Here is a 23,993-nt window from a genome sequence, read left to right as displayed (position 1 = left end):
TCCTCAGGTGTGCCTCACACTCCTGACCTTAAGTCCTGTATCCTCAGTTGTGCCTCACACTCCTGACCTTAAGTCCTGTATCCTCAGGTGCGCCTTACACTCCTGACCTTAAGTCCTGGTCAGGATGTCTGACTCCCTGAACTGTGGTGATAGGAAGAACTATGTAGGAAGGCCAACAAAGAGGACTAGCTGGTACAGAGACTGGGGTAGGAGTGACGCAGCACAAGAATCCAGGGTATCCAACACAAAGAAATTGCCTTATTGAAGCACCTCACCCCCACATATACATGTAGCAGATGTGCAGCTTGGTCTTCATGCAGGTTCCCCAACAGCTGGAGCGGGGCTTACTCCGACTCTGTTGCTTGCCTGTGGAGCCTGTTCCCCTAACTGGGCTGTCTTGTCTGGCCTCAGTGGGAGAGGATGTACCTAGTCCTGTAGTCACTTTGAGGTACCAGAATGGACTGGTTTCCCAGGAGGGACTTCCTCATTCTCAGAGGTGAAGGGGAGAGGACATGTGAGGGGGGACTGGGAGGAGATGTGGGGGTTTCGATCTGGATGTAAAGTGAATAAATTAACGGAAATAAAAAAAAGCTATGGATGCCAACCAAATGGAACAGGAGACTATGGGGTGAGAGACATAGGAAGGGACTTGAAAGCTTCCTGAACTAGCCCATAAAATATACTCTACATGAAGAGGGCTGGCCATAGGGCACCTACCAGAATCCACCCCCCACCTTTCCAGTACCCTCTTCTATTTGTGCTAGAGACACACGCACCTTTAATTCCAGCACTTAGGAGGCGGAGGCAGGCGGATGGATCTCTGTGAATTTGAGGCTAGAATGGTCTACAAATAGAGTTCCAGGAAAGCGTAACAGCTCACACCTCCCTATGTCAACCCAGAGGCCCCCTGTCCCTAGTTGGGATGGAGCCTTCTTTTGCAGGCTCCAGAGTCATCCTGCAAGGGGTGGTTTCAACCGTTGCCAACAGACCTGGCTTAAATTTACTTATGTGATTTTGACCTTGTGATATATCTGTAAATGGCTGGGTTGGTTCAGAGACAGGACCAGAGAGAAAGTTAAGATGGGAAGCAAGTGGCTAGGAAAGAGTTGGATGCTCTCAGATTCATTGACAATCTCCTGACTCCTGATCTTCCATCCGTTGGATAAGGTTAACTGCCAGGTCTTCCCACTGCCACTCACTGATAAGTCTTGTCTGATGTGGGGTCAGTGATTTGCTCTTCATAGGTCTAGGAAGGTTGACCATGTCACTGTCTTGGAGGAGGAAAGTGAATCCAAGTCAGGTCAGCTGGTGGCAGGAGACAAATCATTAACCCAGAAAGGCTGCCTCTGAGTCTGAACTTTCTACCTGGGGATGAGAAGGCCCCATCTTCACTGAGTTTAAGGTCTAACTATGGAGATGAGATTGAAAACACAAATTTGCTCTATTTGCTTCTTCTACTGGGCTACACAGTAAAATAAACACCAGAGGGTATTCTGGCCAGAAATATCCAGTGAATTGAATCAGAAGGAAGCAGTAGAACATTCTACAACATACCAGCCTGTACCTGTGCCAATGGCAAGATTGTGGAAAACAAGGGGAGGCTGAGAAACCAGTCCCTTTCAGGGGAGCATGACGACTGAATCCAACTTAGACCCCGGCTGTCCTTCCTTGTAAAGAGAATACTGGGGAGCTGGGGAATCTGAATACCATGGGAAGGTTATTTAATATCAATGACTTTTGATATTTTGGTAAACTATGCTCACATATGTAAAAACATGTGGGCTGAGTGTGTTGCTTGCTGGTACTGCACACGCTCAGTGCTCCTGAGGCTCCGAGTTCAGTCCCTAACTACAAGGGGAAAAAAGCAAACTCCAAAAATAAAAACAAAACCGGGCAATGATGGCGCATACATTTATTTAGTCCCAGCACTCTGGAAACAGAGGCAGGTGGATCTCTGAATTCTGAGTTCAAGGCCAGCCTGGTCTACAAAGCAAGTTCCAAGACAGATAAGACTACACAGAGAAACCCTGCTGGAACCTCCACCCACAAATCTTGCAAACAAATAAGCAACAAAATCCCCATACACAGGAGAGTAAAAAAATCACCGTGAGTATAACCTTAAAATATTTACTTGTATAATTATATTAATTCTGTTTGTCCATCCATTCATAAACATAACCACTGTGTTAAAATGTTAACACTTGGGCATCTAACTGTTAACATTTACATGATTTCTGGAATTGTAACAAAATAAAGGGGAAAAGGTTAGCAATGGGCAGGCCTCTGAGATATTTCTTTACCAGGAGCGTTTGTTGGAGAAAGCATACAAGCTGTCTCTGATATGCATTCCTTCCTTATACAGATCTATTTTATCAATAAGTTCTTGAAGGTGGGAGGAGAGAACTCACAGAAGCTTGCTCCCAGGAAGCACTCAGCACCTACGTGGCCACAGTGGGCTACAGAGACAGCACGCAGGTACCCGTGCTGAGGTGCAGCACAGGACATGGCACACTGGGCAGGGCACTGGGAGGAAGATGTGCCCTTCCTGCCCCAAGGGTGCTCCACCCAGCACTCCTGCTGTTTCACTCAGGTCTGCTGGGAGCACCCAGGCTCTCAGCCTGGAATGTGGGCCCAGGGGATCACCGCATCCCCAGCTACCCTGAAGCAAATGAAAAAATATAGAGCCAGAGCTTATGCTTGTGATGCTGCCACTGGGATATGCAAATAAAATATATAGGACGGGCCTATCTGCCTAATATTCCTGCCAATTCATTCTCTGGGTGTGATTAAAATGAGCAATAAATTCCTCGTGAGTCTCAGTGGAGTGAGGATCTGGAGAGGAGCTGCGGCTGGCATGCACGCATCCCCCTCAGCTGAATATTCATCATGGGATAGCTCCCCATATTTTTGTTTTATCTGCCATCATGTGCACAGAGATATATTTCTACCTCTCTCCCATCCCTTAGATAGGACATGAAGATGGGTCTAGGCATTAGGTATTAAACTCTCCATGTACTGAAATCATTCAAAGTGAGGTCTAGGCTAACCCCTCTCTGAAGCCTGCCCTGCTCATCCTGCCAGGAGGAGGGCAAGCTTTCCTAAGCGCCCTAACCCCTGTGCTTCCCTCTGAGGCCCCTGTCAGGGTTTTTTGTTTGTTTGTTTGCTTTTGTTTTTGTTTTTTGTTTTTGAGTTAAGAATGCTTGTCTCTCCCACAGTAGGACAGCAAGCTAGGGTCAGTGGCTGGGTCTCTCTCACTTTGGATCTTCCCAAAGGTTAGCATACTTTTATGAGAGACTGGGCTGGGAGTTGACCTCTCTTCCAGGAAGCCTTTCTTGACTAGTCATACCACTGATTCATCTGCCTGTCCTTTTGCCAGGCAGTGAGCTCCTGGAGTGACTTACTCATCTGTTTTCGGCTATCTAGCCCACAGTCCAGCACAGAGCTGTCATTTATAAATAGGTGAAATAACATTAATTCACCCCCTCTTACTCCCAAATCTTCCATAGCCAGACTTACGATGCTAATACTCTTCCAAGGTGGAAGAGGCTTGAGTATTGGTGGAGTGCAGTACAGCAGGAGCAGAATGGGAGCAAGATAAGACCACAGTAGTAACACTGCGCTGGACAGTTTTGTGTCAACTGAGAGGAGGGAATCTCAATTAAGAAAATGCCTTCCTAAGATTGGGCTATAGGGGGCTGGAGGGAGGGCTCAGCAGTTAAGAGCACTGACTGCTCTTCCAAGGGTCCTGAGTTCAATTCTCAGCAACCACATGGTGGCTCACAAACATCTGTAATGGGATCCGATGCCCTCTTCCATTGTGTCTGAAGACAGCTACAGTGAACTCGTCATATATATAAAATAAATAAAACCTTAAAAAAAAAAGATTGGGCTATAGGCAAGCTTGTAAGGCATTTTTATAATTAATGATTGATGAGGGAGGGCCCAGCTCATCGTGGGCAGTGCCATACTTGGGCTGGTGGCTCTGAATCTTTAAGAAAGCAGGCTGAGCCAGCCAGTAAGCATGGCCTGTGTATCAGCTCCTGGCTTAGGATTCTTGTCCCCTCATTGCTTTTGATGGAACTGTGAACAAAATAAACCCATTCCTTCCCATGTTGATTTTGGTCACTACAGTGTTTTTCATTACAGCTACAGAAACCCTAAGACACTCACAAAAGACACAGCCAGGAGGGACTTATTGCCAGACACAACCTGAGGCCAGGATCTCAGTGGCCTCCAAGTCTGAGTCACTGCAACTGACATAGGGCCTGAACTCTGAGGGGCAGCTCGGCTTACTAACTGGCAGCTGGCGATGGAGGCTAAGGCAGTGCTTTTCCCACAAAAATCTGCTGTAAAGAGCTAGATCTTGCAGTTTGGTGAAAACAAGCAGAAGAGAAAGGAGAGATGGAACAACCTACTCAAAGGCAAAGCAGACAGCAGAGCAGTGAGGAGGTGGAGAGAGCTTGGCCTTCAGGGTGATGGTGTCTCAACTGGCTGAGAGCACAGAGCTGACACCAGAGAACAGACTTCCGGATGTGAAATTATGGAACCTGGCTGCCTCTAAGTGGTATTCTGCCTCCCCGCAGAAGCAAGCCCTTCTGCTGTGGAAGAGCTCTGCCCTCGAATGTCTCCTCCTCACACTGAGAGCCACTCCTGCACTTTGGAGTGAGCAGTCTTTCCTTGTTAGCCAGATACTCCCATTGCTTTCCGCTTTTTCAAGGCATTCTGGCCACCATACTGCCGTCCTTGACAGACGGATTCTGAAGGCTCAACATTCGCTGAGCATGTACAGCCAACCTTGGAGCTTGAGCAGGGTCTGCCTTGCACAGGTGAATCTAGCCATTAGGTTGTTCACTCTGGTTCTAGCCTTGGTACTAGGCTAATACTGTGGCCACCTCCCTGAGGTAACCACACTTTGTTAAGTGGCTTTCAGTGGCTCTAACTACCTGTGCTGACACTAAGATGCTTGTTCATTTTGAAAGAAATCTTTGCACAACCAGCCCCTGTCCTATGTCAGACCACCTGACACTCCACAGGTGTTCTTGGCAATGTAGTGTTGTCCTTCCGTCTAAGAGGAGATGAGGGATACAGTACTGAGGCTATTTGGAACCTGCAGGGATTTGTTTCATCAGAGCATGTGGGGAAGCTGACTTGAATGGTGGTGCAGCTGTTCCAGGGCGTGCACTGTTCTAGGGCATGCAATCTGCACGCAGGGAGGGAAACAACAGACCCTTGAATTTGGTAGCTCTTTTTGGTCCAAGGACCAATCTGGATGGGCTATGAAAAGCTAACCACCATTTCTTAGCCCATCCTTTCTCTTGAGATAATTCTCCTACGACAAGGAGTAAGTGAGGTTGAGCACAGTGGTCCCAGTTCTCCTTGTCTTCAAGTATGGTAGGGCTACTCCTCTTGCCCCCTTTGATTTGATGGGATCCTATGGTTAGTTCTGCCAGTTCGGTGTAGGGAGGAAAGGGTCTTACTTCCAGGCTGAGTAGTCAGCTGTGGAGTGTTGCCATGTTGAGCAGATTCTCTCCTTCCACCTTTACTTGGGTTTTAGATCCAATTCAGGTTACTGGGCTTGGGAGGTGAGTGCTTACCTTGTCAGCTCTCAACAGAGTATGCTTTCTCTCTGGTAAGCAACCAGCAAATGGGACTGAGGTAGGGTGGAGGGACAGTGTGCTCTAAAGGTGGGGTCTGAGTGCCCTTGTTGAGCAGAGCCTACCCCTATCCCCGAGCAACACTGAACATCAGCAAAAGGCAAAGCAAGCCTTTGTTGTTGAAAGCACTGACATTTTGGATGATTACCAGCAGCACAGTCCAGCTTACCCTGATGGATATGCACTCATATGGCCAGCTGAGTCGTAAGACTCTTCAGTTCAGTGTTCTTCTCTCCTGAAGCTCCATAGAGGTTTCAGTGAGGAAAACACTTGTCCCAAGGTCACATAGGCAGAGTGACAGAGCCGGGATAAGAACCCAAGCCCTTGGTCTCAGACAGGCAGAACATCTGCCAGTAGGCTGGACTTGTCATACCGGATTATCTCTTTGGACAAGACCTCAGTGTTAGAAAGAGCAAAGACAGGGGATCAGAAGCCCGGAGTCCAGGCCAGGTCCTGCCTTGTGGTCAAGCACATTAGTTTCAGTTTTGATGCAAACTCAATGTGGGACCTACAGCATGTCACATCATAACCCTGGCTCCAGTATCTACAGGAGTAAAACAAGCCAGCAGATTCACGCTTCAGAAATTTATACTCATTCTATGACAGCGCCCTTTCCGCAGCTGGCAGGAGGGAAGAGTGTGTGTGATGCATGGGCGACACTTGGGACCATCTTCCCTTCAACCAGATCAGGGCCATTTCCCTCTGACTCATTTGTCTTGCTTTCTTAAGATTTCCCATCACAGATCTGATGACTGTCTAGGTTCCTGCCATGTCTGAGATTTCTGACTCTGACTCTTGGATTCTACCCAAATGTGCTTAAATGCTAAGTTCTGTTGCTGCAGAAGGTAGAGGCCTTAGTCTTATTTTTTAGGGAGTTTGAAAGTTTGGTTGAGAAAATAGCATTAGGATGGAAGCATCTCTTACTTAGATTGTGTGCCAGGCTCTGGCATGTGGTGAAGGAGCTATGATGAGAAAGGATGTTGTTGGAGGCTGTAGGGTCTGTGAGGCCTAAGGAACTCAAAACTTCATTTGGCTGGTAACTTTTGCTGAAAAAAAGCTGGGAGGCCATCACCCTAAAAATGAACATGACAGCCAGGCAGTGGTGATGCACACCTTTAATTCTAGCACTTGGAAGGCAGAGGCAGGTGGATCTCTGTGAATCTGAGGCCATTCTAGTCTACAGAGTGAGTTGCAGGATAGCCAGGGATACACAGAGAAACTCTCTCAAGAAACCAGAAAAAAAAAAGTTAATTTTCAGAAGCTACAAATGGCTTGGGCCTCTCCTTCTCCACAGTCATGATCAGAAACTTTGTTCTTGGTAAGGCCAGGGGTAAGTGCAAATTCAGATAGACAATAATCAAGGGTTGGCTTGGTGATGCATGCATGCAATCCTAGCACTTGGGTTATCTTAAGGTACTTCAGCTGATCTGCAGGCTAGAAAAAGAACAAAGGATGAAGACTGACATGTATTCCAGGGTCATTCCTGCATAGAACCTACTATCTACCTATCCTGTGGCTAACTGCATTTGCTGAGAGTGCCCTGGAGGAAGCCTAGTTGCCAGAAAATAAAAGATCACCTAAGAAGGTGTGGAACCGGAAGTAATTTAAAAAGTAGAAGGTCACGGGGCTGGAGAGATTGCTCAGCAGTTAAGAGCATTGGCTGTTCTTGCAGGGGACTTGGTTTCTATTCCCAGCACCCACATAGCTGCTACCAATAGTCTGAACTCTGGTTCCAGGGGATCTAATGCCCTTTGCAGCCTCTTTGGGGCACTGCATGCATATGGTACATAGCATATACACAGGTAAAATACCCATAGACCAAATTAAAAAAAAAAAGGATAGAAGGTTAAATGACGCATGGAGCCCCACAGCCTCCTCTCTCCTCACCTTGGTCTCAGAAGTTTTCAGAAGCTTCATAACCTCCCCTTCCCGGGCGTAATCCAGGGGCGTGTGCCCCATCTCGTTCCTCTGAAGGGGGTTGGCTCCTGGCACAAAAAGAAGGATAAATGGTCAGAAGTTATATGAATGATTAGTGGGTCCTCAGTGTTTACCTACAGGTGGCTTGGGCACCTCAACTTCAGTATGAATCTCCATGGAAATGTATGAGATTGCAGAAGGAATGCAGGAAAAACATACCAAGTTACTCTGGAAGGAGAGAATAAGTGGTTCTTCCTAATGAAGATCAAGATAGTAGGGCCTTCTTCTACGACTATTACTACTACTACAACACACACACACACACACACACCCATACAAAACATAACAAAATCCTGCAAATAAATTCATAAATTCATATACCCAACACAATGCCAGCACATGCATCCATATATATATTTATATACATTCACTAAAACATTCCCATTTTTCAATATAACTGCATACAAAGGAACCCTGATTCACAGTCATATAAAAGGGTTCCTTTCCAACACAGAACAGCCTGAATAGAAACTTCAAGCTTTTATTCTGGTTCTTTTCTCCTTATCTTTTATATTTCTCTTTTGAGACAGTCTTCTTAAGCAGCCCTGGCACTTGTTATATACAGTAAGCTTGCCTCAAACTCAAAGCAAGTCTCCTCTGTCAGCTTCCTTAGTGTGTGTGTGTGTGTGTGTGTGTGTGTGTGTGTGTGTGGGCGCGCGCGGGGGGGGGGGGGGGGGGGGGGGGGGGGGGTGGGGGTAGAGGTGTGACTTACCACACCCAGCTCTTCCCTCTTTCCTGCCAACCTGAGTCATCCAAGTCCTCTGGAAGTTATGGGCATCTCAGAACCTTGCCCTGCTTGCTGATAAAGAGGGTGTGTTCAGAGGACAAAGAGCTTGGGTATGAGAAAAAGGCTGGCTGAGAGCTACTCGACTGCCTTCTAATGCTGGCACACATCAGCCAGTATACGGTGCGTACTTGGCAAGATTCTTCTTACTCTCCGTGCTGCCAGACTCTCCTTCCCACAGCCCATCTCTGGGCAACTCTCTTCCCAACTCTAACCCTAACCAATGCCAGCTATCTTGCAAACTCCGAGCAGGCCTTGCCTCATAGGCACACCTTCCATGTCAACTCCAGCTGTGGTACTAAGTACTCAGCATTTCCTGTATTCCTTTCTTACTAGAGAAATGTATATAAGCTGAGGGGAGTTTAGAGTAATCACTGCCATTAGAGCATAATGAGGACCCACTAGCGTGGGTACGGATCATTGTGGACAGGAACAAAAGCCAATTTTTCCACATCTGCCTCACATTATAAAACTCCCCAGTGAAGTTCTGCTTCTTCAGATACCATAGCTTAGCAATGACAGTAAACATTCAATAAGTGCTTGCATGTTTGGGGGGAGGAGGTGGGGCATTGGAAACTTTTAAATAAGAAAAACTAAGTCAGGCGTGGTGGCATATACCTTTAATGCCAGCACTTGGGTGGCTGAGACAGAAGATCCAGGGCAGCCAAAGCTACATACTGAGATACTGTCGCAACAAAAACAAAACAATAATTACAACAACTTCTCCCCCACCCCCGCCCCGAGCAAAGATTATATATGATTTTGTTTTTGATTAGGAATAAATATTAATATTATTTTATTAATAGAATTCATATACCATAAATTACTGCCTCTTCTTTTTTTTTTAACCAGTGCTGGGAGTAGGGCCTCACACATTCTAGGCAAGTGCTCTAATACTGAACGACATTCCCAGGACCCTAAGATCCTGGTGCCTGGTACATGAAGAGGCTAGGAGAGGGTGCCACTGGAGTTGTGAGCCACAGCATGGATGCTAGGAATCAAACCCTCCCCTGCCCCAAAACCATTGTTTTAAAGCATATCATTTGGTGTTTAATCTCAGGTTGTATAACTATTACTAATATCTAATTTATCCCTTTTCCATGAAGAAACCCCATACCAAATATCAACTTCCCCCAAAACAAAACAAAAACAACAAAATAAACAAAGAAGACAAAAGGGAAAGCCCAACCAACCAACCAACCCCCTCTCCCCCAACGCTTGACTTTCCCCCTTCGTGGGTATTTCATATAACTAGGATTGTGTGATGTGTGGTCAATTGTGTGTGGCTTCTTTCATGGCACAATATTTTCAAGCTTCCTTCATGTGGTAGCATGGCTGGATAATATTCTGTTCTGTGAAGATACCACGCGTTATCTATTTCATAAACAGTACAAGTCTCTGTTGTATTTGTGTTTGCCTTTTGTTTTCCTGAGATTCTGTCTTGTTTTCTTGAGATACTGACTTGCTATATAGTTCAGGCTGATCCTGAACTCAAGATCTTCCTCATATAGCTCTCTGGGTGCTTAACAGGTATGGGCTACTAAGTGGCCACACCTACCCACTCTCTCTCAAAATGGCCTTGAATACCTAGACTCTACCGTTCCTGCTTCAGATGTCTGGGACTAGCTGTGCACAACATGATGCCCAAGTCTGGTTTGTTTGCGTCATGTCTTTCTAGTAGACGCCCTGAGTGACAGTAACAAGAGGCCACTGGCCACTGCGTTTGTTCTTGGCTTGACACTTAGCATGGTTTTGTTTTTTCATCTAACATTTTCAACCCTGGGGAATCAAAATCTCCAATACAGATATGGAAACTGGACTCAAGTGCAACCATTAGTAGCAGGCCTATTGTTCTGAGCCAGGAGTCACCCTGGTCCGGGTTTTCCTAAATCACCTCAACAGAGGTGTTAGATGCGCCACTGCTGAAACCCCTCCAGGGAGGGGGAGTGTCTCGGGAGGTGCAAGGAGAGATCTTCCTACCTCAGCACCAACCAGTAAGGTTGCCCTCTCCTGCAAAGCTCAGTGCAGTGAGTATGTGAATGTTTACCATCACTACTGTTTCTAGTCTTTTAAGACCTAGGATGCTCAAATGGAGCCTCATTCTTTCTCTTAGATCAGCTGACACTCATGGACACTGCAGTGGCACAGCAGCAGCTGCTGTGTGTGCAGGATGGGAACTGGCAAGGCCAATGGGCAGTTTCTTCCTTATATACTCTGTGTGTGTGTGTGTAGGGAGGGAAGGAGGGAGCTGCCTATAGAGGTCAGAGGCATGGGAGCTGGTGTTGAGTGGTTGTGAGCTGCCTGACACGTCTGCTTTTAACCCATGAGCTCTCTAGCCCTTTCTCCCAATGCTTATCTTGTTTTTGGCTTTTAGAGACAGCTAACCTTAAATCATTACATAGCTCACCTTATCCTTGAACTTGATTGAGCCTTGTTATCCTGAGTGCTGGGCATCAGCACTCAGTATCTGTTTTGTTGTGGTGGTTTTAGCCCTCCTTACTGTTCTGTGGTAATTTGTGATAACTTGCCCATTGATTCCTTTGAGTTTTTTAAGATCTCTTCTCAGATCCTTACCTCAGTCATGTGACCAGTCTTTGCAGACACCTTTCCCTGTTTTTAAGAAGCAGGTCTCCTTTGAGTCTAACATAGATTCAGTTCTCCAAGAGCTATGGGGACATGAGCACATTACAGCACAGGCAGAAGCTGACTGCTGTGCTGAAGGATGGGCAGACAGACAAGAACCATAGAGCTCAAGAAGGACAAGACCTTGTGGGATTTATTTTCTTGGCATGGTCCTGCTTCCTGGGTGCTGGGTACTGAATGGGATTGGCAAGGTCTGAGGAGCCAGACAGCATTCCTCTCAGCCCTATAGCTCGGCTTCCCAGGAGCCTCAAGGGAGTAATGGAGAAGCCTCCCCTGTCTCTCGATGCCAGGAGGGGAGTTCTGCTATCAAGGATGTGCTCTGTGCAATGGGGACTAGGAGCTCTCCAGGAGGGGAAAGAACTAGAGAAAGGCAGGGGGGAGTAGGTGGATGGGAGTCTGGGGACTGGAGGGGGCGGGGAAGAGAGTAGGTGAGAAGGCAGTGGAAGAAAGAAGAGAGTGTGAGATTAGCTGCTCCAAACAAGTGCTGTCAGTGATCTATATTTGCTTACAGAATGAAAAATGTGTGCCATAAACATTGGCCACTGAGTAATTTCTAGCCGGAGTCATGTCACTTCTCATAAAGCATGGGGTGGGGACAGGTGGGACATCTCTGCACCTGGGCCAGTCAGCACAGGGGCTCCCTTTACAGTGCTGGGCCTTGGCTCCAGTCCAGAAGACTCTTGGGTCAGGCTACTCACCAGGAGAAACCAGTCGGGTTCTCCAAGGTTCTCGAGCCTCAGGGCAGCACATGTGCCCCCACTTTAGGAAGGCTGAAGCGGGGGCACCTGGATAATGTCCATCCAATATTACTCCCCCAGCCTCATACCCTCCCTCTGACTTGACTAATTGCTCTAATAATTGATAGAACCTGACTTCTACCACTGATCGATTTCACCTTCCCGACCAACGGCCACAAAGCATTACACTCCAATAAATAACCATGCTGGGCCTCACCCGGCTGCCCTCTCCGGGAGCATCAGGATGGCCCGTGCCCTGGCCTGACCTCCCCTTGCCTCCCACCCAGGGCCCCTCCAGGCCAAGCAGCTGGTCTACAGGGTCAGGCCTCTGGGAGCAAGTGAGAGGGCTGGGAGGAGGTGGGAGTGCTAATCGCAGGCCATCCGTCACCTCCCACTGGCTGTCTGGGGCTGGGGCAAACACCTGGAGCACCCTAGGCAGTATGGTGCAGGACCCCTCCTTCCTCTCCTGCTCCAGATTAGTTGTCCCAGCTTATAATATTTGATAAATAGCAGCCCAGCTTCCTGGCAGCGCGGCTGCGCCTGCCCGCTACAGCTGTGGAAGGTCACTCATTGGGGAAATATGTTTCTGTCAGTGGTATTGAAAAAAGTTTAGTGGAGTGACAGGCCTCAATTTTTCAAATTTTATTAACTCCATCCTCTTAACCATTTGTCTTGAATTCCTTCAGATTCTGGGGGATCTGTCAATAGGAATCGGGCCCAGAAAGTAGGGTAGGGGTGGTTGGTCATGCATGGTGCTGGTGCTGGTTGGTACAGCTGTGGCTGGCTGAGATCTCTTCAGCCAGGTGAAGATAGTGAAAGGGGTGTTGGTGAGAGAGGCCTGGTTCACTGGTGCCTAGGGAGTAGCTCTTCTTTGCTCTAGAATCCACCTTTGATTTAACATAATCACAAATGCTCTGAATGGGAAAGACCCTCATATGAGCCCTTCCAATTCCCAAGAATTTTCCTCTCCTGCATCTGGAATAGGGAGTCCCCTGGCTCCACTGACTCCATCTTTTAAGTCTGAATCTGTCATCTTTTCCAGAAAGGTTTCCTGACTGCCCTCCCACAGGCTGTTTTAGGATGGACTAGTACTCAGCAAAAGGTGGGCACCATCATCTATGCTCCCATAGCCTTCGGCCTGTCTTCCTGCAAGGATCCCTCCCACTGAAGGCTATCATTACACACTGCCTCCACTTTGCTAACACCAGGAGAGGGCCCAGCACAGATGTACTTATTTGCCAGGAAAACCTGTCTTCTCAGGAGCTGTATTTTGATGCTGACTGAACAGAGCTGTTCGGTCTGCTGGAGGAGCCTTTCTGATGGCAAGTGTGTGATCATGCCCCTTGTTCATGTAAGTAAGAGCCCCTGGACTCTTGGCTGGTCTTGACCCATCTTCACAGATGTTACTTTGTCCTGTAAGTGGGAAGAGGAGAAGCACTTCCTCCCACTAGCTGGAGCAGGAGTATCATCTGTGGCTGGTTGCTACGTCTGCTGGTGGCTGCTGTACTACTGCCAACTGCTATGGATTTTATGAGGACTGAGTAAGACAGAAAGTTTGAATTCAGTTGAACAAAACATGACAGTGATCTCTGTAAAGCTTTCTTATCTATTCTTCCTTTCACATTTACCTCTGCCCCTGACTCCTTTCGTCCTGACTTTCACCATGTTGGCAGTCTCATTACTATCTTCAGTGAGTGGTTTTGGTGACGATTAGAGATGTCCTCTATGACTAGGGGTGCCCATGTAGACTAGAATTTCTGGTAGTGAGCTCTCTATCAAAGAAGCTTTCAGAAAGATGGTGAGACAGCTATGTGCCTTCCCTGCCACTCTCTGACATGGTATCTGAACAGTTCCTTCAGCCCAGAGCCTTGCTCCCGGTCTTCCTGATTACCAAGGTCCTACATTCTTCAAGGCCAGTGGCCAGGAATCTACGTTCTGGCTCTTGTTCTCCTGTGGCCTGCTACATATCATTTGTCACAGCCAGTCTCCTTAACTCCTGAGGCCAGACAGAGGCAGGATTTTGAGACTTGAGAGTGACAGTGAGGGGAACAAGAGAGTTCCACCTCCTGAGGCCTCATCTGGAGTGCCCCCTATTCACCACACAATGACCACTGCAACGCACACACAATGCAAACTCTTACAGGTATGCATATATGTATATGTATACACACACACACACACCCTTTAGTCAAGAGTAGCTTATAAGGCATGTGCTCCATACTGCATTTTCTACTGCCTACACCCATGGCTTTAATCCTTAGCAATTCAGTGAAGAAAGCAGGAGAGGTATTGTTTCCTCCCACTTTACAGTCTGGTCTTCTGGAAGAGTGAGAGCAGGGGCTAACATTTGCTGGGCACACAGTCTCATATTGTGCCTGAATAATTGATGATTTGAAGAGAAAACAGGCTCAGAGTTGAAATAATTTGCCTCTGGTCATATGGGAGGCAAACAGGGAAGCTAAGATTTAAAACAGGGATTCAAATCTCTTTCATAAATGTTTGAAAATTTTAAAAGTGTCACCAAAGGCCTGATGACTCAAAGACAGAAAGACATCTTTTTTTCCCTTCCCTTCCAATATGCTGAGATGCTTCAGGCCCTAGCATTTCAACTGAATTTCTCAACGTGAGTTGGGGACAGACATTTCTGTAGAAATGCTGGTATGGCCCAGCATTTCCTTTCTTCCCATTCAGAGTTCCTGTTCTGGGCTAGGGAAATGGTGAACCACAATAACTCAACTTCCTTGACATCACCCAGAACTTCTCCTCGCTGCCCTGCATCATGGCCAGCCAGAGGGGCTCCACTGTCTTCTGGAGTTTGGGGGACTTTCCTCTGGCCTCCCTCAGAAACTCCATTAAGTCCCATTTAACAAACAGGCCAAAGACTGGCACACAGTGGAAGCAGCAGGAGATCGACAGATGAGAAACTGATAACATTGGGCAGAGGATGAGGAGACGGACTGGTCCCCTTCCCTTATGCACCACTGGTCTGGGAGAAGAGAAACTACAGTCCCAGCTGAGAGGAACAGAAGACAAACTCAGCCCTCAGGCTCAGCAGGTTAAGGAACCTGCCACCAAGCCTGCTTATTAGCATTTGAGCCCAGGGACTCATATGATGAAGGAGAGAACTAATTCCCACAAGTTGTCCTCTGTCCTCCATAAGTATGTTGTGGCATGTACATGTATGTGTGCAAATGTGCATACATACACACTGCAAATAAATAAATGTAGTAAAATGAATAGTCTTTGAGTCATTTCCTTTTCTGAGTGATAAAAGCAATCGTCTGATCGTAAACTTCCCACAGGGTGCTTCATTTGCAGAAGCAGACCTATCAGGAGAGAGCTCTGTGAACTCTAGCGAGGCGGTGACAGCGGGCATCGGATGGGTCTCATCTGTCTCGGGATTACCTGTGAGCTCAGTCAGGTAGTTAGGGCAAAGGGTGACTTCATCAGACATTTGATGGGATGTCTCTGGAAAAGCTTGTGGTCACAATGGAGTGTGGGCTGGATGCCAGTAACATATAGAATGTCAGTCAGGGACTAATTGGCACGCAGACCCAAGGGGGGTGGGGTAAAAGACAGACCAGAAAAGTCTCCAGTGACAGTAAGCAGGTTTAGTCGTGTTCAGCATGTTTATTTCTACTACGGACATCACGGGGCTGGGCTACTCACTAAATCTGCAGATGTAATTAGGGTGGGAAGGGTACCAAATACTTCCGACAGAAGAGTGACACTAAAGAGGTAAAGTATAAACGAGGAGTCATAGGTTTTGGAAGAGAGACAAGATACAGAGACTGTTCTGGGAAGTACAGCTGGTGTAGAAAAGGCTTTAGAAGCCACAGGAGAAAAATGGCTCAAAGAACTGGTTGGTGGTTTGATCTGGAGGAAAAAAAAAAAAGTTCAGAGACCATGTTTGCTATAGTGCAGAAATGGGAGGTTAATAATAAGACCCTTGGATACATTCCATGGCTGACCTGCTAGGCATCAGAAAGTATGAAGGTAGAATATGGCCTAGCTAAATTCCATAGCACCAGAACTGCTCATGCCCTAGCTACTTGCTAGGTGTACACTGATATGTCATAGTTTACTATTTTGTTTAGATTTTTATTTTATGTAGATGGGTATTTTGTTTGCATGTATGTCTATGTACCACATGTTTTCCTGGTGCCTATGCAGGTCAGAAGAGGATGTCAGATCTCTTGGAAGTGGAGTTACAGATGGTTGTGAGCCACCATGTGGGTGTTGGAATTCAAACCCTGTCTTTCTCTCTGCAAGAGCAGCAAGTACTGATCCACCTCTCCAGCCAGGTCCTATTTTTCAATACTAACTAACATTAACGATTCACTCATTCACTCTAAGGCACTTTCGGAGAGTCCTTTTTATGTCTGTCACTGTGCTAGGTAGGTATGAGGGACACAGAAGTGGGTAAGATGATGTTTCTGCGCCTAAGGAGCTCCTGATCCTGCAAGGTGGAGAGTGGGCACCCTATCTTCTACAGTAGCCTGTGCCTTGATTGCAGGACTCAGTACGAGGAAGTCTAGCTTCGGTTCAGATTAAGTCGAAGAGTTCTGTTGCAAATTCACACACATCTGGCTGCTAGATTCCCCAAGTAGCTTAATCAGGACCAAATCACTCGCGGAAACTAACCACCTTGTCTGTGGGAATGGGAGCATACAGTGAAACCAGATTGGTGAATTTTGTGCCTGATGTTTTACTGGTAGAGTTTGAGTTGTGGTGTTTGGCTGGGACTTGTTTATGTACCTGCAGCTTGTCTTACAAGTTGCTGTGGTGTCAGGGTGAAGTGATTTAGCCAGCAGGGCTCCCCACCTCTCCATTTCTTACCCACCCTATGGGGACTGCTTCAGCACAGACATAAACATGCTCCTGCCGTTACCTTATTGCACTCGTCACACGGGGAGGCTAGAAGGCTTGATTCAGGGATATGATTGGATTTTAAATCCCAGTCTCACAGGATTTTAATTACTGGTCTGGGGCAGCAGGGATAGGCGCAGGCTGCCTTTGGATGGAGGAGGTCGATACACCAGTCCACAACATATTGAGCCACAATGCCTGCAGACTCTATTGCTCTATTTAATCATCTTTTGCAAAATTTACAGTGGAACAGGAGGGATCAATACGGAATTTATCACATTCTCTTGTAAATATGAGCCAGGAAAGAGTCCCAGGCAGTTTGTTACTGAGTAGGAGGGAACAGGTCTGTGTACAGCTGGGCATTAGGAGATGAGACAAAATCCATACTTCTTGGCATAAGCTACAGACACTCAGCCAAGTTTCTCTTAACCCTGAAGGCAAGTTCAATGTGAAGAACACTGATCCACTCAACCAACTCATCAGCCAACCAACATTCTGGTACCCACTTTACCCCGTAGAAGCTCTGGGGCCGTTGACTGTGGAATTTGGCTCATGAGAACTTAATCAAAATATAATACAATGATCCTGCTACTTAGGAGGATGAACCCGCTGCAAGCTCCCGAGTAGTCTGGTGCCCTTCTTACACACGCGGGAAATGTAGATGATGGCTCAACCTTTTGAGTTAGTTAGCTAGGTATTAGAAGAGATGAAAGCCTTGGCATGCAGTGAGGCTTCAGTGAGTGACAGCTGCTGTTAGGTTTCCTTAATTGCCATTACAAAGCAACCTGACCTACACAAGTGCCCCTGTGAATATGTGTGGGTTTGGGGTGAGTAGGGGCTGGCTACCTTACTTTCACAGCAGGCAGATGGGGGACAGGGTGGTCTTCCTTGGTTAGTAACCTGGCTAGGGCTATGGGTGGCAGCAGAATCGGAGGAGCCAAGAGGAGGGGTGCAAGGAGGAGGTGTATGGGGATTTGGTTTTCAAATATAATCTTTAAAACCGGTACTTTTTTTTTTATTTTTTGAGACAGGGTTTCTCTGTGTTGCCCTGGCTGTCCTTGAATTCATTCTATACACCAGACTCAAGGTCTGGTCTACATACTTCCCTGTCACATAACAGTAAGGCCTCAAACTCAGAGATCTTCCTGCCTCTGCCTCCAGAGCACTAGAACTAAAGTTAAAGGTATGCACCACCACCATGCCACTAAAAACTATTGAACATTTTAAGCTTGCAGAGGGTGAGGAGTGGATTTCTTCATGTAAGCATACCAGGGAAAACCCGAGAGACAATGTAAGGAGCTGCCTCTTGAAGGACAAGCAGATCTGGATAGCAGGAGAAGTAGGGAAAAGTGAATGAGGAGGTGTGGAGATGAAAGACTGCTAGAACATGAGTGGTTCCTCCTGGTTCCCAGGCAGCCACCTAGGGCCCAGCAGGTACTAGCTCCAGGCTCAAAGCAAACCACCATCCCTGTATCTTCTCTTAGAGATAGTGTGGCAGAACACTCATGGTGAATTGCAGAGTGCAAGGATGCTGGGTGAGGCATCTGAGTTGCCCTGAAGGTTTTAGAGCATGGGAGCAAACAGTTTTGCAGGGCAGAGGCTGGGTTGAAGGAGATCCTAAAGAAAGGAGGCCAACAATACGACTGCTATAGTGCTCTTGTTATAAAGTCTGAACTAGGGGAAGGGGGTGACAGTGGAGAGATGGCCCTGAAAGGAAATCCTCAGACAGACAGGGCTTATTAAGCACTGAAGCAGAAGGCATTAGACTTACTTACAGTGCCTTCCTGTTGAAGCTGGTGGATAGTGACAATGCCATCCAAACATGGAGTGTGGAGGACAATAGGAGGAGGGCAGGTTTGAACACACCAGATATGAGTTGTTTACAGAATACTAACACAGCAGAGCTCCTGGCAACATGAAAATGTCTGGTCTGTTCTGAGGAAAATATACAGACCAGTGTGGTCAGGAAAGGAGGAGCACAACCAAAGAAATGAGCGGCCAAACCCATGGCACATATGGAGTCAGCCAAGGCAAAGGAAAGCAGCCTGCCTCAGACTCTGCTCATGGCAAACCTGTGAGGCTCTGTACATGCAGATAAAGCTTTCACCAGCACACAATGGCACCAGGGGCCAGAAGCCCAGCTCATTCTTTTATTTGGGTTAAGTTTTCTGAAGTTGTGGGTTTCAGAGTAGCCCTATTCCTCCTTCTCCCCATAATCTAGCATACTTCCTCTAAAGGTATCAGCAGGTTCTGGATACAGCAGAGCTCAGAGCAGACTACACAAGAGCCTTGAATCCCCTCCTCTTCCCTCCCCCTCTTGCTAAGGACAGCTGAGACTGAGGAAGCCAAGCTCAGGTCTAGGCTAAATTCAGCAGTTGTAATTATACTGCTGACGTCTGGGGCAGAGCCACAGTCTGCAGGAGGCAGCAGCTTTTGTTCATGAACTAAGACCACAGCATCTTCAAACATGCTAATCACATGTCTGCTTCCATCTAACAACATTGGAGGAGGCTGAGGAAAGGGCACACAATGCCCACACATCTGGCTAATTCAGTTAGAAGGCCAATCAATCTTGATGGGTTGTCTATAAAACAGTGCTCCACCCCAAAGGGCACAGTTGACCAGATGTTTAAGCGTCTGTTGCCCAATCCCAGTTGAATGTCCACAGCAGCAAAGACAACTTATCAAGAGAAGGTTTCCACTCAAGTCTGTGCCCCAAAAGTCAATCTAGACTTCTGCTTTGACAACTATCAGCAGTTAGGACAATGGCTGAAGCTGGTTGTGGGGGCTTATGGCCATCATCTTAGCACTGGGAAGACTGAGGCAGGACTGTTGTTTTAAGTCTGAACCCACTTGGGTTTTGTCAACAATACATTGTCTCAAACAAACAACCAAACAACCCCCCACCCCAAACAAAACAAACAAAACAGCAGTGACTGAGCCTCCAAATGAAGGCACACTTCTGTTCTACACTTTAGGAAGACAGGAGCTTGACTTTGCAAACATGTGCAGAAATAGCTGTGTGGGATTTTCTTAACAACTTATCAGTATGAAGAGAGTCACAGATGCGGAAGAGGTGTAGTATCAAATGTTCTAAGCCTCCCATCAAGACTGAAGGAATTACTCATCTTCCTCATAAAACTGCTGCATTTTTCCAACACAGAGGCTGCTGCCAAACAACTCTTTCAGTTTATGCTCCCTTCCTTTATCCTCAGCAGTTGTCAGTTGTTCACAAATAAACACAGGAGCTCAGGGGGAGAGAGGGGAAGAGAGACAGGAGGGTGGAGAACAGGTGCAGACACCAGCAGGACCACTTTGATGGAACTCCTTGTCTGGATTATATTATTTTTCTCAAAAGTGCTTTTCTCAGCCGGGCAGTGGAGCACACCTTTAAACCCAGTACTTGGAAGGCAGAGGCAGGTGAATTTCTGAGTTCAAGGCCAGCCTGCTCTACAGAATGAGTTCCAGGACAGCCAGGGCTATACAGAGAAACCCTGTCTCGAAAACAAAAAACCCCAAAACAAACAAACAAACAAAACAAAAACTAACAAGCAGAATCACCCACCATCTCAGAGCTTATTTGCAGTCTTCTTCAAAAGATTGATTGGGGGGCTGGAGAGATGGCTCAGAGGTTCTGAGTTCAATTCCAAGCAACAGAACAAAAAAGTGCTTTTCTCTAATGAGTTCTGAGAACTTTACCAAGTCTGCCTCACAATTGAGACTGCAGGATGAACCAGATTTGTGGCACCGAATAAAGGACAAACTAAAAATGACACCTTCTTCTAGCTTCCCTGAGCAGCCAAGCACATACAGATAAATAATGGCCACGAGAATGAATGGAAATATGCAACTGACGGGTGGGGAGGTAGGGGGCATCTCCAGAACCTGGGATAAGGGAGGTGTTCAAGAATTAATGGGGGTGATCTTAGCTGTGACTCACTACACCGGGGATGCGGAACCTGAAGAGCCACCTCCTGTAGCCAGGCAGGAGCCCCAGTGGAGCGAGAGAGACACCAAGTTACTCAGAAAACTTTCAACTCAAACTCTATCCTGCCTACAGGAAATGCAGGCGTGGGGGATGCCTACAGGAAACGCAGGCATGGGGGATGGAGCAGAGCTGAGGGATGGTCAGCCAGCCAAGCCTGAGACCCACTCCATGGGCAAGCACCAACCCCTGATATTATTAATGATACTCTGTTATGCTTGCAGACAGGGGCATGCTGGGCTCCACCCAACAGCTGTCTCAGACAGATGCAGACATCCACAGCCAAAGAGTGGATAGAGCTGGGGAACTCTTATGGAAGAATTGGGGCCTGAAGGGGATAGGAACAGAGTTAACTAGCCTGGACCCTTGGGGCTCTCGGAGACTGAACCACCACCAACAGAACAAATACAGGCTGAACCTAAGCCTCCCAGCACATATATAGTAGATGTACAGCCTCGTCTTCATGAGGGTCCTGAACAACTGGAACAGGGGCTACTCCAAAAGCTGCTGCCTCTACGAGGGATATGTTCTCCTATCTGGGCTGCCTTGTCTGGCCTCAGTGGGAGAGGAAGCACCTAGCCTCTCACAGACTTTAAGTGCCAGGGTGGGGGGATACTCAGGGCGGTCCCTACCTGCTCAGAGGATTGGATGGGGGAGGATAGAAGGGGAGGGGGCATGGAGAAGGACTGTGGGAGGGGGTGACCGGGAGGGGGGCAGTGAGCAAGATGCAAAGTGAATAAGTTAAAATTTAATTAATTGAAAAAAATTAAAAGACAGCAGGAGATTATGGTGTCTACCTATGATCCCAGCACTCAGAAGGCTGAGACAGGAGAATTACTATGAGTTTGAAACTAATCCTGGTTATTCCAGTGAGTGTCAGACCAACTACAGCATGGTAAGAAATGGCCAAGCTATGAACAGATAGTTCCCAAAAGAAGATCAATGGTTCTTAAATCTCTGAAATGATGTTCAAGTCCATTTGTAATAAGAGAACCAAACTAAAAACTCTAAGTAACATGGATACTACTTTCCTTCTAAGACTGACAACATTCTCAGAGTTTGACAATCCAGTCTTCCAGGGGCTGGAAGCAGACACTCTTATGTAGGACAGTGGGAGTATAAGGCAGTACAGGTTCTGTGGAAGAAAAACATCCAGTACATAACCAAAAGGACATGTGCATATGCCCTCCTACCTAAGCCTGCTACCTACAGGATATTACAACAGACACACAGGCAGTAATAATAAAATGTACAACAGGTCATATATAGTTGCTCTGTTTATGATTACAAAATATTCAAAAACCTTCACGTACATGTGTAGGTCAGGAACAGAATACCATGCAGCTATAAAGAGGAAGGGAGATCTATATGAAATACTTTCCAGGATCATACAGTACTAGTTCTTACATGGGAAGTGAGGCAAAATTAAAAAACATGACTATTGGGGTTGGGGAAATGGCATCATTGGAAAAGCAGTTGCCTTGCAAGCATGGGAACCTGAGTTTGATCTCTGGGACCCTTGTGGGAGCATGTGCTTGTGGTCCTAGTGATGGAGTGCAGGTTGGGATGGAGGAGGCTTGCTTGCTGATCTGTCAGTCTAGCTAATTGCTGGGCTTCAGGTCATTGAGAAATCCTCTTTCAAGGGAGGTTGGCTTTCTTGAGGAACAAACACCCAAGGTGATCCTCTGGCTTCCACATGTATGGATACAGATAATCCCCATACATGCACCTGTACACACACCACACGCCAAGTGTGTGCACACATAAACAAACAAAAACTGCCCTTTATTTCCTAGTACTGGGATCACAGCGTTTACTATCAGGCCTGGATTGCTGTGGTGCTGAGGACTGAATCCAAGGTCTTACGAGTGCTGGGTGAGCACTCTACCAATTAAACTACAGCCCCAGCCTCCCTTTTACAGTTTTGAATTTCAGATACAAGCTAATGCTCTACATATTTAAATTGCAAACTTGTGCCAATAGGTTAAGTAGTGAGGAAAAACCCTACAGTGGAAAACAAATTGAAGTATCAACCCATTGCATTTCAAATGAATAATGAATACACTAAAGGGGAGAACATGAACTTACACAGCTTAGGAGCTCAGTATGCATGCAAAGATAACATGTGTGAATCACAGATCTCTCTCTGAAGGGATCAACTAAAACTGGAGTCACTGCTGTTCTTAGGAGTTCCACACTACGCATGTGTACAGGCTAACAACATTCATAATTCTGTAGACTAACTGGGGCGGAGGAGATGCTGTCTGTAAAGTACCTGCCAGGTAAGCAACAGGACTTCAGCTTGGATCCTCAGACCCCATGTAAAAGTGGAGCACAGTGGCACATTTGGAACCCCAGTGTTGGGGACAGAGACAAGGAGGTTCCTTTAGCTTGGTGGCCTGGCAGTCTAGGCAATCAGTGAGCTCCTAGTTCAACAAGAGGTCCTGTTTCAAAGCAGTCAGGTGGAGAATGATTGCGGAAAACACCTGCTGTCAACCTCTGCCCTTCACATACACACACACTCACACATCCTCCCCAACACCCCAAGAGAAACACGAAAATGTTGGCTGTCAACAGAAAGGACAGAAAGCAAACCCAGGCCTTCTTCCTCCTGGCTGCCTGTAAGGTAGCTGTCATTTCCTTTGTGGAGTCATGGATGTCCTCTGATCTCTGGTGCAGAATAAGATCATAAAACAACAACAACAACAAGCCCCCAAACCCACAAAACTTTATCTGGCAAAAGCCATTTCCAGTGAGCTTATGGTCTTGTGCTTGCAGCTGGAGATGAGAGCTCTCAGCTACTGCTTCAGAGCACCATGCCTGTATTTCTGCTGCCACGCTCCCTACCATGGTAGTCATGGGTTCTAACCTGCAACTATGAGCTCCAAATGCAACATTTTCTCGTACAAAATGCCTTGGTCACAATATTTTGCCACAGCAATGAAAGGTAACTAAGACCCTGGTCCACGATGTCAAAGAGCTGCTGTGCTGCTGACCCTTGTTTCTTCCTAACCCTGCAGCACCGATCCCAACAGCGGCTGCACAGAGAAAGAACAAACAGCGTGCAGGCTGCAGGCATCTTTTTTTTTTTTTTAAAGTAAAACCACAAAAACTGCAAAAGGAAGAAGAAAAGAAACCCAGTACTAGATTTCAGTCTCTAAGATAAGTGTTCACTAAAAAGTCCTAACACTTCTAGAATGCCAAGGCAGAAATAAGGCGGGCACATGATGAGCCCAAACCATTCCAGAAATAAGAAAACGCTATCCACCTCACACCAGTCAGAATGGCTAAGATCAAAAATTCAGGTGACAGCAGATGCTGGCGAGGATGTGGAGAAAGAGGAA

The 23,993-nt window shown here is 46.9% G+C and overlaps 1 protein-coding gene across 2 annotated transcripts in view; it reads right to left on the bottom strand.

Annotated features, from left to right (window-relative positions):
- Positions 1 to 23,993, bottom strand: part of Clpb (ClpB homolog, mitochondrial AAA ATPase chaperonin) — a 127,292-nt gene that overhangs the window by 31,533 nt on the left and 71,766 nt on the right. For both annotated transcript variants that reach the window (XM_021166915.1, XM_021166917.2), the window contains one exon: positions 7,542 to 7,639. In XM_021166915.1, coding sequence (XP_021022574.1) covers positions 7,542 to 7,639 — 98 coding nt within the window. The remainder of the gene's footprint in view (positions 1 to 7,541; positions 7,640 to 23,993) is intronic.

This window comes from Mus caroli, chromosome 7 (genome assembly GCF_900094665.2).
Source record: "Mus caroli chromosome 7, CAROLI_EIJ_v1.1, whole genome shotgun sequence".
NCBI classification, from domain to species: domain Eukaryota; kingdom Metazoa; phylum Chordata; class Mammalia; order Rodentia; family Muridae; genus Mus; species Mus caroli.
Note: the sequence above shows the minus strand (reverse complement) of the source record. Positions and strands in the feature narration are given on the sequence as shown.